This window comes from Ruditapes philippinarum, unplaced genomic scaffold, assembly GCF_026571515.1.
Source record: "Ruditapes philippinarum isolate M1 unplaced genomic scaffold, ASM2657151v2 ctg4025_1_1_1_1, whole genome shotgun sequence".
Classification (NCBI taxonomy): domain Eukaryota; kingdom Metazoa; phylum Mollusca; class Bivalvia; order Venerida; family Veneridae; genus Ruditapes; species Ruditapes philippinarum.
Genome location: NW_026856027.1, coordinates 39,622 through 56,138, shown reverse-complemented (window position 1 = coordinate 56,138; position 16,517 = coordinate 39,622). Strand labels below are relative to the sequence as shown.

Genomic DNA, 16,517 nt, shown 5'->3' with positions numbered 1-16,517 from the left:
ATTTTGGGTCAAAGGTCAAGGTCACATTGACCTTGTAGGTAAAAACGGTTTTCCGATCAATTAACTAAAAACGCTTAGGCCTAGGAACTTCAAACTTTGTATGATGATTGGTCGTGACCAGCAGATGACCCCTATTGAGTTTTGGGTCAAAGGGTCAAAGGTTAAGGTCATGACCAGTAGATACTTGATAACCCTTATTAATTGTTTGATCACTGGGTCAGAAGTCATGCATAATAACCTTATCACATGACTAATTGGCTGCTGATAGGGGGCATACATGTTTTACAAACATATCTTGTTCTTATTAGATGAACGGGTAAAATTGCCTTAATGTTGCTAATTATTTAAAAAAAAGATTAGTAATTCCTCGCTAAAAATATGCATGCCACATTATTGACACAAAAGTTTGCAACCAAAAATGCTTGAAGTATAAGTCTGCAACCAAAATGTGCTTGAACAAGATATTTTTGTGTATTGAACGTTATCTTCGGACTTGCGAACTAAACCATTTGTACAGCATTGACAGAAACATATTTTGTTAATGTTAAATGCAGTTCATAGCTTACAAATTCGAATAAATTAGGAGAAAAACGGACTAGAACAGTCACATGTCAAATTTCAAAATATCTTCATGATCAGTTTATATCTTCAATAACTTCGTCAAAACAGAATCTAGGATGCTGAAACCTTTAACCGAGTGTGGCATATATATTGCATTATGGAATAGACATACTAATGAACTTCAAAATAACAAAGAACCCACTTGCCTGGCAAAAATTCGTTCACCCGTTTCAAAAAATCACGCCGTGTTCGCCATTTTGTCAAGTTTGCAACCAAATCGCTCGCTTGAACCAGGTGTGCAACCACTTCACGTCCTGCCCCTTGCTGTATATCTAGTTGTGAGACTTTACACATGTTTTATATGTTTTAAATCATTCTGAAGTTGTGACATGTTACACAAAGAAACAAAACCACTTTGTTCATGATGTTAATTAACTCTTAAAGATATACTATGCACATTTTTGGGTAAAATATTTTTATCTTAGAAATGTATTGAAATCCATCGAAATTCTTCACTAAATATGTTTAATTGGTGAAGTAAAATAATGAATAAACTATGTATGGAAAGCTGCATTCCCTATTACGGGTCAAAGTTAAGTTGGTCTTTTCTTTAAAAACTGCCAGTTTTTTTAATGACACTATATATTCATATTGTGACCACCTATAGTGTGTACAGTTAAAAACAGAACATATCTACTTTAAATGAAGTCGAAACATGTTTATTTTATACATACAAAGAGACTGTGTAGCAAACTACTAACATTTTTTAAAAAATCAAATTTGAGCATAGTATATCTTTAAGCAGGAGTAAATTGCTAACTCTAAAACAATTACAGTGCAACTCACTCTTAGCGAACTCAGATACCAGCGCTACACCAACTTTCGCTAGGTCCAGATATTTTTCCGTTTCTTGATCTTATATTGTCATCAGTGAGGCTTCATTTCGAGAAAATAATTGACCGGCATTTACTACATGTTCCTCTTTAAATAAACTTACAAAAGACCTAATCATTCCAAAATAAATATATCATTCGACTTACTTGATGCATATGTTAAACCCATTATGAATTATAGCTCCGAGCTTTGAGGAGTTTCGCCTGCCTGATAAAATCGGAAAGTTTCACGTAGGCCGAAGTTTCTTAAAAAAACACTGTTTTCTTAAAAACACTGCATATCCAACCCACATGACAACAAATAATTAAGCTCTTTAATGGAGAAACCGGAAGATATCCTCTTATTAATCCATATAGAAAGCCACGGATTTTGCAAGTACTGAATTTTAACTTAATGAAATAGTTTTAAAAATAACAAAACAATAATTACTATACTACTCTAGTATTTGAAATGTTAAGAGTGTGAAAAATGGCAAAACAAACTCGGTTACCCCCACGACCCCTGCTAGTTTTCTGAGACTCGATGCATCAATGTTCGCATATTTCTGGAATGTAGTTACACACCCGGTCTTAAAAGGATATGTACATTTCACCAGTGGAAAGAAGGGGCGAAAATCGAGTACAGCTAATTGCTATTCAAGGAATAAAAGAGATTTTGAAATGTCTCCATATTTATTAATTTTAGACAATCAAAAAACTCTTACGGCATCCCTGCACAAAACTAAGACACAAAATATCCAAATAAGTTTATATATAGAGAAAGGGGATGACACTAGACATATAAGTAGGGAGGACAGAAATTGTCGTTAAGTGGTCAAGCAATGACTTAAGAAGTATGAATATCAGTTTTGATTGTGTGTGACCGGAGGAGGAGAGTGAGGAGAGGTCCAGAATATATACAAACTAGAAACAATCCTGGTTTAAATTATAAGTTTTTGTTAAAAAAAGTAAAAATGCATTTTCCATAGACTTTCCCATTTTTATTGTGAAGTTCTTTCAATAAAGGGATTTAAAACGAAATACTTGCAAAAAAATATCAGCTATATTAAATGTAATTCTCATTGCAACAATTAAACAAGTTAAATAATTATACCCTCTACCTCGCAAGGGTATATGAGTGAAAGCCTCATGTTTTTGTATCCCTATATTTATTTTGTTTCTATTAATATGGTTATGAAGTACTAATGATCCTGTAATGTTATACGGTTTTATATCATATATAAGAAATCTGGAAATTAAGATGATTTATCAGATATTGTTATGTTCCAAAAAAGCATCATTTATAAAGATATTACCGAATATATCATTTCGTGTAAATAAAGAGAAATAATAAAGTATTTTTAACAGAAATTTATTTTCTATAAAAGTCCACTAACGAAATGAATGCATATATTTTAATGATTACATATAATGTGCACCAATATTTGAGAATACAATTCATCTTTAACATATTCTTCGATGTTTGAAAAATTGTTTTTATTGGCATAATTGTATACATATATAAAATTTCACTAAAGTATGGTAAAACATCAATTACAATCAATAACATCAATACAGGATCTTTAATGGTTGAAATGATTGATAAGCTTTAATGCTTAAATCTAAAAATAATTTTTCTGTCTGTTCTGTTGTAATCTTTATTTGAGTCTCATCCTTACATAACAAACATAAAACAATTCAATGCCATAATTTACAAATTAAAAGTCTTTTCAAGAATTACAGGAGAGGACTGAATAAGGAGGCGAGGGGACATATCCAAATCCCCATGGCCGGACAAATTGTGTTTTCAATAACTCAGACATGGTGTTTTTGAGGGTACTGGAAACCTTTGATATTTCTCTGTCACTGCAATTCTTTCTTTATTTGTGTGTAGGAGCTTAGCACTGTTTTAGGGTTTTTACCCGAAACTAAGCATTTAATAGCTTTGTATGGATTTTCTGAATTTCCGAATGGAACTAAAAGTTAGTAAAATCAAAGCTTTGACAGTTGGCGCCAAAAACAAGTAGAAACCTTGGATTATATTATGTGGGAAATTTATACGTATGACCGACAGTTTTCTTGGGGACATTTTTGCAAATGCCGTTGATTGCACTGTGTGTTAGATATATTTTTTAAAGGAATCTGGCGAAATTCTGGAGTATACCTACACCTTCAATGAAGGTGTCCCGTATTAAATATATTTCAGGTGTGATTTTTGTTGGGTTGGGAGTAAATATAAATTGCTGTAAGTCACTTTTTTTGGGAGCAATGCATTTGCAATTATTATATTCTTCAATGTATGTCATATAAACCTTGAATAATGTTGTGGCATCTGGCTATCTGCCTGTGAAAAATATTTTGAAATATTTGGTTTTTGTGTTTCTGGCCACACTGAACTACAAAAGTGTTCATTTTTAGGTCTCCTAGATATTGAAAGGGAGGCAACTCTGCAAGGAATATCTACGTAACTTACAGAGTTACATCTCTTCTCAAATTCATATTCATATAAACGACTAAAATTAAAAAAATTATTGCTAATCTTGTTTTTAAAGAAATATAATATAATACAATAGTTCACTCAGCATTAAACATTTTACAATGGTTTAGCATGCGCCAGTATACATGTACAAAGGGGACGTGGTTAATTAACAGAAGAGTCTTTGCATGATTATCAATATTTATTAATACTTGAAGATAATGTACTTTTAAATGCATGGAGAAGGATTGATCATCTTCCCTCTGAATATATTTTCCGGTTTCAATACTAAAGTTATATATATGACAAGGTTCAGAATCTAGTAAATGCTATTCGGTGTTTATTTTCAAAAAGTGATATTTAAGGTATTTCTTAACCTCAAACTCATGTCTAAATGTCTAGTCCGCATTTCGATTCGAATTTATACATAAGAACAAAGTTTGAACTTAGACTTATTAATTTGAAAGCCAAATAGGTTTTTTTTTAGATTTTAAGTGTTTGCCTGACCAGGACGTTATGGAACCCCTTCAAAAGTAACTTTCCTCATTTGTGTATAAAAATAAATGTTTCAAATTTGATTGCATTATTTTCGGCAAACCATTATTTATTGTTCATTATTGTTGTTATTTTGTATTGTTGATTTTCCTGAATAAATAAAGTTGAGTGCGTTTATTATGCGCTCGTTTTATGTAAATAAAATGGTCAAGGTTTATAACTTCAATATTTGTCCTATGTTTGCCCACTTTGTGTAAAACCTTGGCAGACAGAAAACGCTAGGCGTTAACATTAGAAACAAATTTGCAATTCTCAGAGAGATAGAAAAATAAGTACAAAAAGTAAACCTACATGTATGCGTCTTAAAGCGGCAAAACCGGAAGCAGCATATGACTTCAAAATAGATAATGTTACAAGAATGGTGCTTATAAACTAGTATCGTATTGTAATTAATATTAATATTTTTTGAAAACATACATACATAACTCTGAATTTGTAAGTACGAGTATATAAACGTATAATTTGACTATAAATTAATGGTAAGAATAAGTAACAGTTATATCTTCAAATCGTCGAACATGTAAACTTTTTATTATCTATATGATACTGTTTTTCTTATACATGTATTGTTTATAAGAATCCTCGGATAAAGCCAAACTAAATGCCATTTTTTCCGAACGAGGAACTTGTTACCAAGTTTCACTGTATGAACAAACATAGTATGAATTTAGACAGGCGGTAAAAACGGTAACTTTGTTTCTTCACGCGTTGTACCAATATCCTTTAAATCTTTAGGACCGACAATCGTCCAATACATATTACATATTATTTTGACCCCCTTCTCTATAATGTTATAATGACCCCATCCTCTAGTGCACATACAAACAATGCTGAAATCACCTGCATTTGTATATGTCCATGTTTATAAAATACTACCATATGTGACTTCAGATCACATTATTCTAGTATTTATTCTATTACAGATTTAGTTCCCATCAACATCAATTGTTGGCTTCATTTAGTCATAATAGATAAAAATGTAAGGAAGTAAATAGAGAATACAACAAATAACAGTTAAGAAATTACAGAATAGTATAATACAAATACAAATTATATAGACCTTTAACTATAGAGCTTTCTCCTTGGCGATATAACTACCTCCTTCACGACAGAGCAGTCTCGAAGATTTAGTATCATATACATAACTTATTAAATTCAAAAACTAAATTTTGGTTCAGATTTAGATTTTAATTGCATTCTAGTATTCGTTTATAGTCTATGTTGCTGTTAAATGAGTCATAAGCAATCCTTTCATGATTAAAAAAAGTCCATTTCAACGCTAAATTTGTTAACTGGGATATGCTGGCACAACTATGGTTTAAATAAAAATTATTAATTTGCATACCCTTGAAATTTAATCAAATCTACATGATATAGCATTTTACAGAGGTAGCTGTGTTACACCAGGCGTGAAATCTACAATATCTACAATATCCTGTTTGAAGCCAATTAGAATAACACATGTTCCAAACGAGATTTTGTAATAATCTCTTATGCTGCACTTTTCATTTCAAACATATATATATATATATATATAGTATATATATATATATATATATATAATATATATATATATATATATATATATTATATATTATATATATATATATATATATTTATGTTATATGAGTTTGACAGTTGGCACCAAACAAGTAAGAAACTTTGGATATATTTTGTGAAAAATTTAAATGTATGACAGACAGTTTGTTGGACATTTTTGAAAATGCCGTTGATTGCACTGTATGTTAGTGATATTTTTTTAAAGGAATCGGGCGAATTTTGGAGCATCCTACACCTTTATCAAGATGTCCCATATGAGTATATTTAAATTTAAATTAGCGTTTTTGCTTATATACGGCAACTTAGAGATTTTTCTTGTACTCTATATATTTACAGCAAACATTTACATTTTCGCGAAGGTACTTTATCTATTAAAATGAAATGAAAAAAAGGGCGACAAAAAAGATAATTTAAAATCTAGCATGTCAACAGGCGATATCTTAAATGGCCCACAAACGACACCGTATCAATTATTTCTTTCCCATGCTTGTAACTACGGAATGTTGTTTTGGATAGTTCATCTTTAATTTACAAAACAAAGTTATTGACGTTAATTTAGACGTATTATAGATTTAAATGCAGAAGTGCATTCTATTCTTTTGAAATCGAACACTATTTCTTCACCACCAACAAAGCATATAAGATCTCTCTTGTAATTATTCAATTATGATGTGTTCTCAAATATCCTCATTTTTCCTAAATTTGTAAATGAATGTTTCTTAAATTAATGTATGTCTTTTATTGTTCACAATGAAGTCAAAGTTCTTTAAAATAGCCGTTATTTAGACGCTTATCTTTTTATCTTTATTGACCATGTGTGGCAGGATATTGAGGTATAATGTATACATATTCATTGAACTTTGATCTCTTTCATCTGACTTTACACCGAACGCCAATGTTATGATGTGCTTTTGGTTAGGTTTACGTTGGAAAAACACAGTTAAAGTCATAAAGTGACTTTTCAGCTTTACTAGTGAAAAAAAACCTCAAGTGTCCATCGACGCATTATTTCAGGCATGTACCGGTACCAGAGAAAAACCACCGATGTTCCATAAGCTAAATGTATTGAATTGTCACAGAATCCAAAGTCCCTAAATGATCCGAACCTTAGATGTTTTGAACCAATAACGGTGAGGAGCAAGTGGTTTGCTTTGAATGACCTTAATCACTCGGCCACAGATGCCCCTATATTGTGATGGTCACACGATAAAAGATCCGAATTGCTTGTATACTCAAAGAATGTACCTAAAGCCAGCGCAAGGATTATCATTGCAATAGAAAGTAAGACCTGTACTTATAAGAAATAAGACGGCAATAAATTTACGAAAATCTTAAATTTAACTCTTTATGTCATAAAAAGTTTAAAACAAAATCAATTATTGATATGAACAAATTACATGTAGTATCATATCATCACTGCAAGAACATACGAATATATTGTGTCCTTAAATTCTATTCTTTTGACGTGTGTATTATTACTTACCCCATACAATAGCGATAAACAGCGTAAACGGTAGAATTAACCCATCCATATTACTTCATTTATTGTGATCCGCTTTTAAAATGTCTTTACATATTTAAACCAGGAAGTTTTGTAATGGTAAGGAGATGTTGTAATTTATGTATAAGTGATTTCAATAACCATAAAATCGGAATAAATACAGCGATATTTTATATTTTGTAAACATCGTTAAAGTTACAGCTAACAAATATTGAATGTCCTTGAACATTTAAACTATTACTAACTGTGTCGGAAAAACATATCAACATAATCACGTTTACATCAGTGAAGAGAGGAAAGTTAAAGCTATAAAATCAATTTTATCTTTACAAGTATGAAAGTGAATTTTAAAACTAATTGTTAAGTGTATGTGCATATTTCCTTCCTTTAATTTGTATAGTATTAAAATCAACGTAAATTGCCGAGTTTGGACAAAAAACTTTCTTTATGTTTTCTGCTTATTGTTAGTAATCACTTTATCTTATATCTAACAATTGCTTCTTCATATATCTAACAATTACTTTTTTACATCTAGTAATTAATTCACGTTTTATCTACTAATTTCTTTACCTTAGATATACTTATTACTTCATGTCATATCTATTGATTTCTTCGTCTTATTTCATCTAGTATCTTATATTTACTTCATCTTTAATCTTAAAATTACTTCAATTTATTTTAGTAATTATTTCATCTTATATCTAATAACTACTTCTAATAACTTATAATTACTTCATTCTTAGGAATAAATTTTACAATGACTTGTCTGCTAACATTTAATATTTAATATGGTTAGTTATTGATTGACTAACTGACCAGATGGTTGGATAACTGATTGCTGACTGGCTGATTTGATTGCTTGGTTTATTTATTAATCAATCGACCGACCTTGAGCATGTCTTGAGCATATTTTTCTTTGCCCTATTTCATGAATTCAATGTACCTCATAACTAAAAACTATATTTCTTAATCCAATACACATTACTTTCCTAGATTATTTGATAACAGTTACTCAAATTCTTTTTTTTTCTAAATTACAATGGACCTCCTGGTAAAATCATATCCATAAATAAAAAAAGTATGTCAACCGATGAAACGTATGATTTATTTAAAAGCAAATTACATAACAAATCGCCAGAATGTCGTCAAGTTTATAAACTATTACTACGATTTTATAGTAGAACATGCGATATGAGGTCATTATACATTTATGAGTACAATATTGAATTTTATTGAACGAGTATACAGCTGTCAAAACTATATTGGATAAGTCGCTTTCGGTAGTGTAATACTATTGACATTTTACACGGTCCATACACTTTAATAGTATTAAATATCCAAAATATTTAAAATAGTCTATGTATATCAAACAAAGTATTTTGTACGCTAAAAAGGTTAGATATCTTGTTTTTCTAATGTGAAATATTCATGCCCCGTTTCTGCCTCAGGCATTTCGTTAGTCTCCGCGGACACGTCTTCAACAACTTTAAACAATGTTGAACTGGGTGCTGGATTTGTGTCTGGTTCTAAAATAAGATAATTATGTGTTGTACCGACAGCCGTTTCGTAACCTTTACCTGCATTATGAGCTTCGTTAAAAGCAGTTTTCTTTTTTGTCACCTTTGCGTACTCGGGTGCTTCACTTCTAGTTTGCAGATTATCAAAATCTTTTGCGAATTCATATCCTGTATTTGATGGAAGATCCTTAGCAGATAGCTGTCGAATGTTGCTATTCTTATTTGTCATTCCATCTTCACATTGGTGTTCCGGTTTTTCGGTAGACGTTCCGGGTGTTCGCATATTTGTGTTCAGATGAGAATAATTATCAGCCTCGTTTTCAGGGTCGTGGCGTCCAGCATGAGCATGGCTGTACTCAGTGTCTGAGCTTTCTGTATCTTGACATCTTCTTTGAGGTAATGTTGTTGTGTTAAACTTGTTATACGTATCATCACCATTGATAGTTATTTCAGGTTTCTGTGTCACATTCTCCAATTGTGTATGAGAGTATGTATTATCAGCGTGAGTATTATTTCGCATACTGTTTAAACCGATATGAGAGTAGTTTGTATCAATAAATTCCGTCTCTGATAATTTGAAGTTATCATACGATTTCTTCGCGCCAGTCTTGTCTTCAGGTAAAATGTCTATTGTTTGATAAGTATCTCCTACGGTTTCATCTGAATTAATTATGTCTAAAGGTATTTCTGCGTACTCATTCACTCTTGATTGACGCACATTCATTAAAGAACAATTTCTGTCTATGGCATTCGCTCCGTATACTTGGTTTGTTATTAAAGAGCCAGGTTCGCGCCTTTCAAATAAAGCTGTAGGTTTATGATTCCTTCTTCTGTAAAAAAACAAGGATTAAAATTCAGTTTTAAGATAAAATAAATAGCTTCAATCAAAAGACTAATATGGAATTCAAATAAAAATGAATTTTTAAGAACTGAAATAAACAAATATGTACGTTCCTATGTTTACGACATATAAATCAGAGATGACATCTTATATTGATAAACGCATGTTTAGCGCTAAAATTACTTTTGACCTTAACTTGTTAATTCTGTGTGGTCAATGTGTACAATTATTTTTATAGAATAATATAAGTTATTTATAGAACTTTATATCGGATACCGTCCCTGAAAGCGATGATTGACTGCTAGGCATAGACTTTACGAGTCCAAAAAAGATGCATTTACAACATGCTATTCTTACAAACATCAATAAAAATAATGACTGTAAACTTATACATTTCACCAATAAACAATAGATAAACCTCAACATCTCTAAATGCATAATGTCGCTTATCGTTCATAATTTTTATGGATAAGAAATAAACTTAGAATTATGACGGTTATTTAGGTCTTTCGAAAATAAGATAAACGCATCCCGCGATATAACTAGTGGTATACACGATATAACAATTGGTTAATATAGATCTACATTTTATCGAACTTCAGAAAAGTTATATCGATCGAGGACCTGTGGAGGAATCTCGGTTGTTATAACTTTTCTCAGGTCCAAAATGTTCTATATTGGCCGAAAACGAAGTTTCTAATTTTAAAATAATTAATTGTTTGATGATATAATGGATGATATAATAAATGAAAAGTTTTAGATAATAAATTTATACAACAATTTATGAATTTAAAACAATACCTACCTCCACCATAAGATACCAACTCCTAATAACAATGCAATAGCACATATAACCACTGGAACAGCAACATATACAGCGTTTATATCTGAAAATAAATGTGCTTAAGCAAATATATGGTTTACAACTGTAATCGTCCACATGTAGCAAAACAAATAGGAAATGTCATGTTCACGACAGTTGAATAATCTTTAAGAGAGAGTATTATTTATACAATTACCTGTTTTCTGATGTTTTTTTGGGGCGTGGGCAGGTTATGAATGGGACAACTAACAAGTTGTCATTTATGTATTCCTAGTGTAGCAAATAACTTTATTTCTCGTGATCATATGACGAAATTTTGTATTGAACAACATTGACGTCTAACACTAGTATGCTATTCATGTAGAAGTTACTATCATTAAGTTTTAAAGAGACTAAGAGATAACAGCTTTTGAAGTACTTATATATATATATATATATATATATATATATATATATATATATATATATATATATATATATATATATATATATATATACAGCTTACAAATTCTATAGAAGCATTGCGTAATTTGGATACATATTTGCAGCCTCTTAAAATGAAATATATCACAAGTTTAGTGAATCTTTCTATTGTACACTCAAATGTAGAATACATTTAAAAGAAAATAATATCGTTATCTTTACCAAGAGAACACTCAATTGTGAACAGTTAAAGTATAACACACTTGAAAAAGTAAGTGTGTTTGTACCAGAATAGAACAGAAGTTTTAAAGAAATGTACATACCTGCATCTTTTACTTCACGTGATTGAGCTGGGTCTGGTGTTACTGGAAGGGGAAACATTTGTAAGTCATAAATAATTCATGTGTTATAAGAAAGAAATAGATTGATTATATAGCACATTATTGAAAGTTGATCCCATTATATGCTTGAACAATGTTATGTTTTGATTGAGAACTTCCTAGAAAAAAAATCATAGAAAAAAAGATCAAATTAAAAATTTAAAGTATTTTTCAAAGACCAAAAGGCGATTATAATATTTCTTTTTCATATTTATTTTGTTATAAAATACGCTATGTAAAACATACGTTTTAGTTAGAACTATAGTTGTCTGATAAAAACGTTGCCAGGGAATTGAAAAAAATACTTGATATCTTATATTAGATTTTTATGGTTATGATATCACATTATGTCTAGAAAACCTTTAAATTTTATGGAAGAAAATAAATGAATAATTGCATTTTTAATAATAAATATGAAAGTTTTTCAACCATAACATCATAAACATAGTATGTCTGGTCTGATAAAATTTACCATTTTATACAGTATTTTAAACTTTATGATAATTAAATCTTCAATTTCAAATATTCACACCAAAGGACGGACGTTCTTACAAGCCAGATATAATGCTTTATCCACTGATAGAATAGTAACGCCATTTCAATCCTACATGTACCTATTGAAAGGGCGACAAAAGACAATATTTGTAGAGTGTCTGCGAAATGCAATGTTAACTGAATATAAAAAATGAATATAAAAAAGAAAACACATGTAGTACCTATGACTGCAGAAGCAGTTATTGTTGATGAGCGTACTGAGGAATGTCTGACAGAGGTTGTAGCTTGGTTGACAGTTGATGGTTCTATCTGAACATCGGTGCTGCTTGTCATTGTTTCTGTGTGAGACATCATTGTGTGTGTAGTCAATTGAGGCGTTTCTATATCATCTTTTAAGCCGATGGTATTGTATAAAAATGTAACAAATCATTTATAACATAATATAAAATAATCGCGTTTTGCCTTCAAACAAAGTAGATCTATTAAGTTTGAAATTATACACACTATACTATAGGTGTTCGTTGCTTGCCATAAATAGTTTATTCATTCTGTCATTCAAATTAGACATATTCAGTAAGAATTTCATAGATTAAAAAAAACGTCTTTAATTAAACTATTCTATTTAAGGGGATGAGCATAGCATATCTTTAAGATAAGGGGGATGGGAAACCACCGAAATTATTACATATTAATTGAATTTCTTCTTATTACAACACAATTTATCTAAAAAATTATTAGCTCGATGAAAAATCTCAAGCAAAATTAAGTATACAAATATATATTTGATCATTTTCTTTGTAAAATAAAAATATGTAAATATGATGTACCTGAATTTATGACTGTCGGAAACATGGTACTCTCCGACGACAAAATTTTCAATGTGAACAAACTTGTCGGAGTCGATGCTATAACAAATGATGTTATAAAGAAATGGGTTTGTACGTTAATCATAGTTAATAGAAATAAAAAATACAATGCAACTTTAATCTATGGCTTTCATGCCTGATGGCTTTTATGCCTGATATTACCAAGTTGAATGCCTGATTATATAGATCATTTTCTTCCTTACAAAGTAAATACTTGTATAAATAAATAACCAAAAATAGACCACATTTGAATAAATTATGAAGATAAAATATGTTGTTGTTGATTTTTTTATGTTCTTACATATCTATTATTCTTATATACATACTTCTTTTATTGACTGTCATGTCTATTAAACTATCCTAACTTTATTAATTTAAGATTTTTAACGAAATCGTCAATGACAATCTTATAAGGATAACCAGTTTAATACCTACGCAATTAGGAAGTTTAAAGTATATTTTAAAACCTTAAGCATTCTATGTGATGTTACCTTCTAAATTGTATGTTGGTTTTATATTAAAAAAAAAAATGTTTCAATCAATAATTTTACTATCAAGTTTTGCTTTATAACTTTTATCGATACCCTTTATGTGGAAGTAAAAGAAGATAGAGGTAAAAATTGAATACCTAAAATAGTTTGAAATTCATGTCACGATTTTTTTTTCTCTTTATTATTTGTCACTCTCACTTCGCGTGTTGAAGATACATTCTGAAGTTTTCCCTTTACTCACAGATATTCCAAGTTACATTATACAAAAACTGCAAGAATTTATTAAATGGTTGTTACTCTTCGGTCTAAATCAAAATATGAATATGTATGCTGGTATGTGACTATATTATGTTTCATTGCGTTTACTATCTTAACGCTCGATATCTACAATAGTTAAACATTCCGCCCTTATAAGGAAATACCTGTTAAAAGACACGTTGCTGTTGCTTTTGGTGTCCAGTAATAGTTATTACTATCCTTATTACACGTAAATGTAGTTGCTGAATCAAAGGAATACAAGGCATCACAAGAAATGGTTGCCAACTTAGTATGAGAGCCAGAATAACATGCTGTCCCACTTATTACCTGGAGCGCCAGTTTGCATTGTCCGGCTGTAAGAAATTAATTAATTGCGTAAAAAAGATAACAAAACTAAACTTATCTAAAAATTACTATGTAAAACTTGTATTATTTAGCAATATAAAGTTGGAATATATTTAGTAAAGTACAAGTCAGATGGATGAAATGGTGTGGTTTTTATAATATATCTTAATCATATCAAAGAATAAAATTGACTAAATTGTGGAGACTGATATCTGCAGGTGTCTAAATGGTGTTTTGGCACTTTACAAATGGCGTACAAACGACATTAAGTTAAGACAATATCAGTGGAAACGGTGCGCCTTAAGTGATCTTGAACTAGGCGATTGCTTTTATATATAGCCAGGAAAGGATGTTTTCACTATAAAAACCAGGTCATCGACATTAGCGGTGGTCCGTTGGTCCGAGACCACCTGATTTTGGCAAGGACCACGTAATTTTAAAAGACACTGGTCCGTCGGACCAGTTGAATTATCTGGTTGGTGCAAGGCTCATTTGAGTATAGTTATATCTAACGTTGGTATTATTATTTTTTTATCCTTTAGTTATTTATTTGTTTTTAAAGACAAGAATTAGATAATTTAATAGCTTTATTAAAAATGTTAATCTATAAAAGATAATTGATCAGGATTATAAGAGTTAGACGTACCATGTATCAGCAATGAGTATTTGAATAACAGTAAGAAAATAAGACAGACACAAAATTAATGGTTTCACTATTCCCTAACTTATATTGAGGGAGTAGTCGTTTCAATATAAAAATAACATAAATACGAACCCTATTATGTGTTTTTGAATGAGATAAAAAAAACAGATAACTTTACTTTACTGACTTGCACTCCTACATTTCTATTTAGATGAAAAAATATATATTTAAATATATCTGTTTTCTTTACTGTAAAAGGTAATTATACATCTTTGTCATCAATTCAAAGCATTTTTTTTCTAAATCTGCAGTCAAAGAGTCAAAATTAAAAAAAAATCAAATAATAATATGGTTATAATAACTGACCACCTGACTTCCGGAAGGACCACCTAAATTTCAAATCTAGTGGTCCGGCTTACCACCTGCCAAAAAAGTTAGTGTCGAGGCCTGAAAACCATGTCATAACTGTTTTGCTAAGAATAGTTTTTGAAATAAATGTTGTACCACCGTATTTTTTTTATAATTTCTGAGATATTTCTGATCGTTGAAATTGAAATAGACATTTTTTTCACCATTATTTCAACCCCCTTATGTTATATCAAGGGTATATATTTTGCAATTTGGCTGTTTCCATTCTCTCAACTATACCACCGTTTTCACAAACTCATGGCTATATTCAAAACAAAACAATACAATATCATTATCAATTATGGAAAACTTAACTTTTAAAGAGTAAGTATGTAAAAAAGGGCTTTACCTATATTTTAAAAATTTATAAAAAATATTATAAAAATTGATTAGAGGTTACTGTCGTATTTTTCTTACAATTGTTTCCGCTAAACATTAACTCTTCTTTTTGGAGTTTAAGGTCATATCAACACACTAAAGGTCATATGGCGACTTTCCAACCTTCTGGTAAAGTAAGACCTTATGTCCTTACGTGCATTATTATAGGCACGTACGGGCACCCGCGTAGAACCACCGATGTTCCGTAAGCAAGCTGAATAGCTTCCCCACATGGAAGAATCAAAAGACACTGTGTTGAGGTATAAGTGATGTGATGTCAATTACTGTTTAAAACAGTGTATAATAAGTGTTAACTTACTGTTTGGGGGTACAGTGTTACAAGCCGCCTCCACATGATTATCTGTCTCTGAATAAGAAAGATACATTTATTTTCATTTTGTTTATGGCTTGAATCAACTCCACTATAATCAAAGGTTGACATTTTTATGATACTTTACATCCCTCTGCTATAGACTAGAGACTGAAGGTTTTCAACTACGCGGTAATTCATCTGAAATTTTATTTTAGAAATACTTCCATGTCATGTCAAATTCCTTAATCCGTAACGATAGAAGTTCTTTAAGACTTAAAATATACTTGTCATAAAAATGATTCAAATCGTTGTTTGTATTATTAAATATTCTATCAATCTTGTAAATCACTGATATAATCTTTACATTAAAATATAATTTATGTTTGCACCCCCCCCCCCCCTAAAAGAAAATAAATTTTAAAGATTTTTTAAAAAGTGTACCTACCCAAACTGGCAATAATTGTCACAAAAGTAAAATATAATAAAACATCCATATTTGTTCACTTGTTTGCTTACATTCCGATTGAAATATCTAATACGGAAGTTAAAATTGGAAAAACATGTATCGTATTTTATTCATGAGTGTCATGTGCAAATATAAATTGCTTTTAAACAGCCCAGTTAACACTAGTTTACATAGGTTATTTAAAATGTAAAAGATTTGTCATGCGTATAAAGCTATACATATCAGCTGCTTGTAGTTTTGAAAATAATAATCCCAAAATGCGAGTATATATGAAATATGATAGATATGCTTCAGTTTGAGAAAATTACACATGTTCCTGTTCCACTGTGTCAAATAATAGAGATA

General features: G+C 30.4%; 1 protein-coding gene across 2 annotated transcripts; it reads right to left on the bottom strand.

Moving 5' to 3' along the window:
* Positions 1-8,608: 8,608 nt before the first annotated feature.
* On the bottom strand, positions 8,609-16,299 carry LOC132745171 (uncharacterized). Of its 2 annotated transcripts, XM_060733997.1 has the most exons (8): positions 16,152-16,299; positions 15,713-15,760; positions 13,784-13,972; positions 12,832-12,909; positions 12,226-12,393; positions 11,453-11,494; positions 10,689-10,770; positions 8,609-9,872 (listed from the first exon to the last, which is right to left on the bottom strand). In XM_060733997.1, exons 1-8 carry the CDS (start codon positions 16,198-16,200, stop codon positions 8,921-8,923), a joined length of 1,608 nt encoding a protein of 535 aa, XP_060589980.1. In that variant the 5' UTR covers positions 16,201-16,299; the 3' UTR covers positions 8,609-8,920. The 2 variants fall into 2 exon arrangements, with proteins under 2 accessions (XP_060589980.1, XP_060589981.1); XM_060733998.1 differs by lacking the exon at positions 12,832-12,909 and having other exon boundaries at positions 16,152-16,298.
* Positions 16,300-16,517: the final 218 nt, after the last annotated feature.

What these genes read in the sequence shown, in the direction of transcription:
- LOC132745171 (XM_060733997.1), bottom strand. Translation starts at nt 16,200, where the DNA reads ATGGATGTTTTATTATATTTTACTTTTGTGACAATTATTGCCAGTTTG. An exon ending in ACGTGAAGTAAAAGATGCAG is followed by an intron (nt 10,771 to 11,452) that starts GTATGTACATTT and finishes ATTTATTTTCAG; the next exon opens with ATATAAACGCTGTATATGTT. An exon ending in GTTGGTATCTTATGGTGGAG is followed by an intron (nt 9,873 to 10,688) that starts GTAGGTATTGTT and finishes GTTTTTTTACAG; the next exon opens with AAGAAGGAATCATAAACCTA.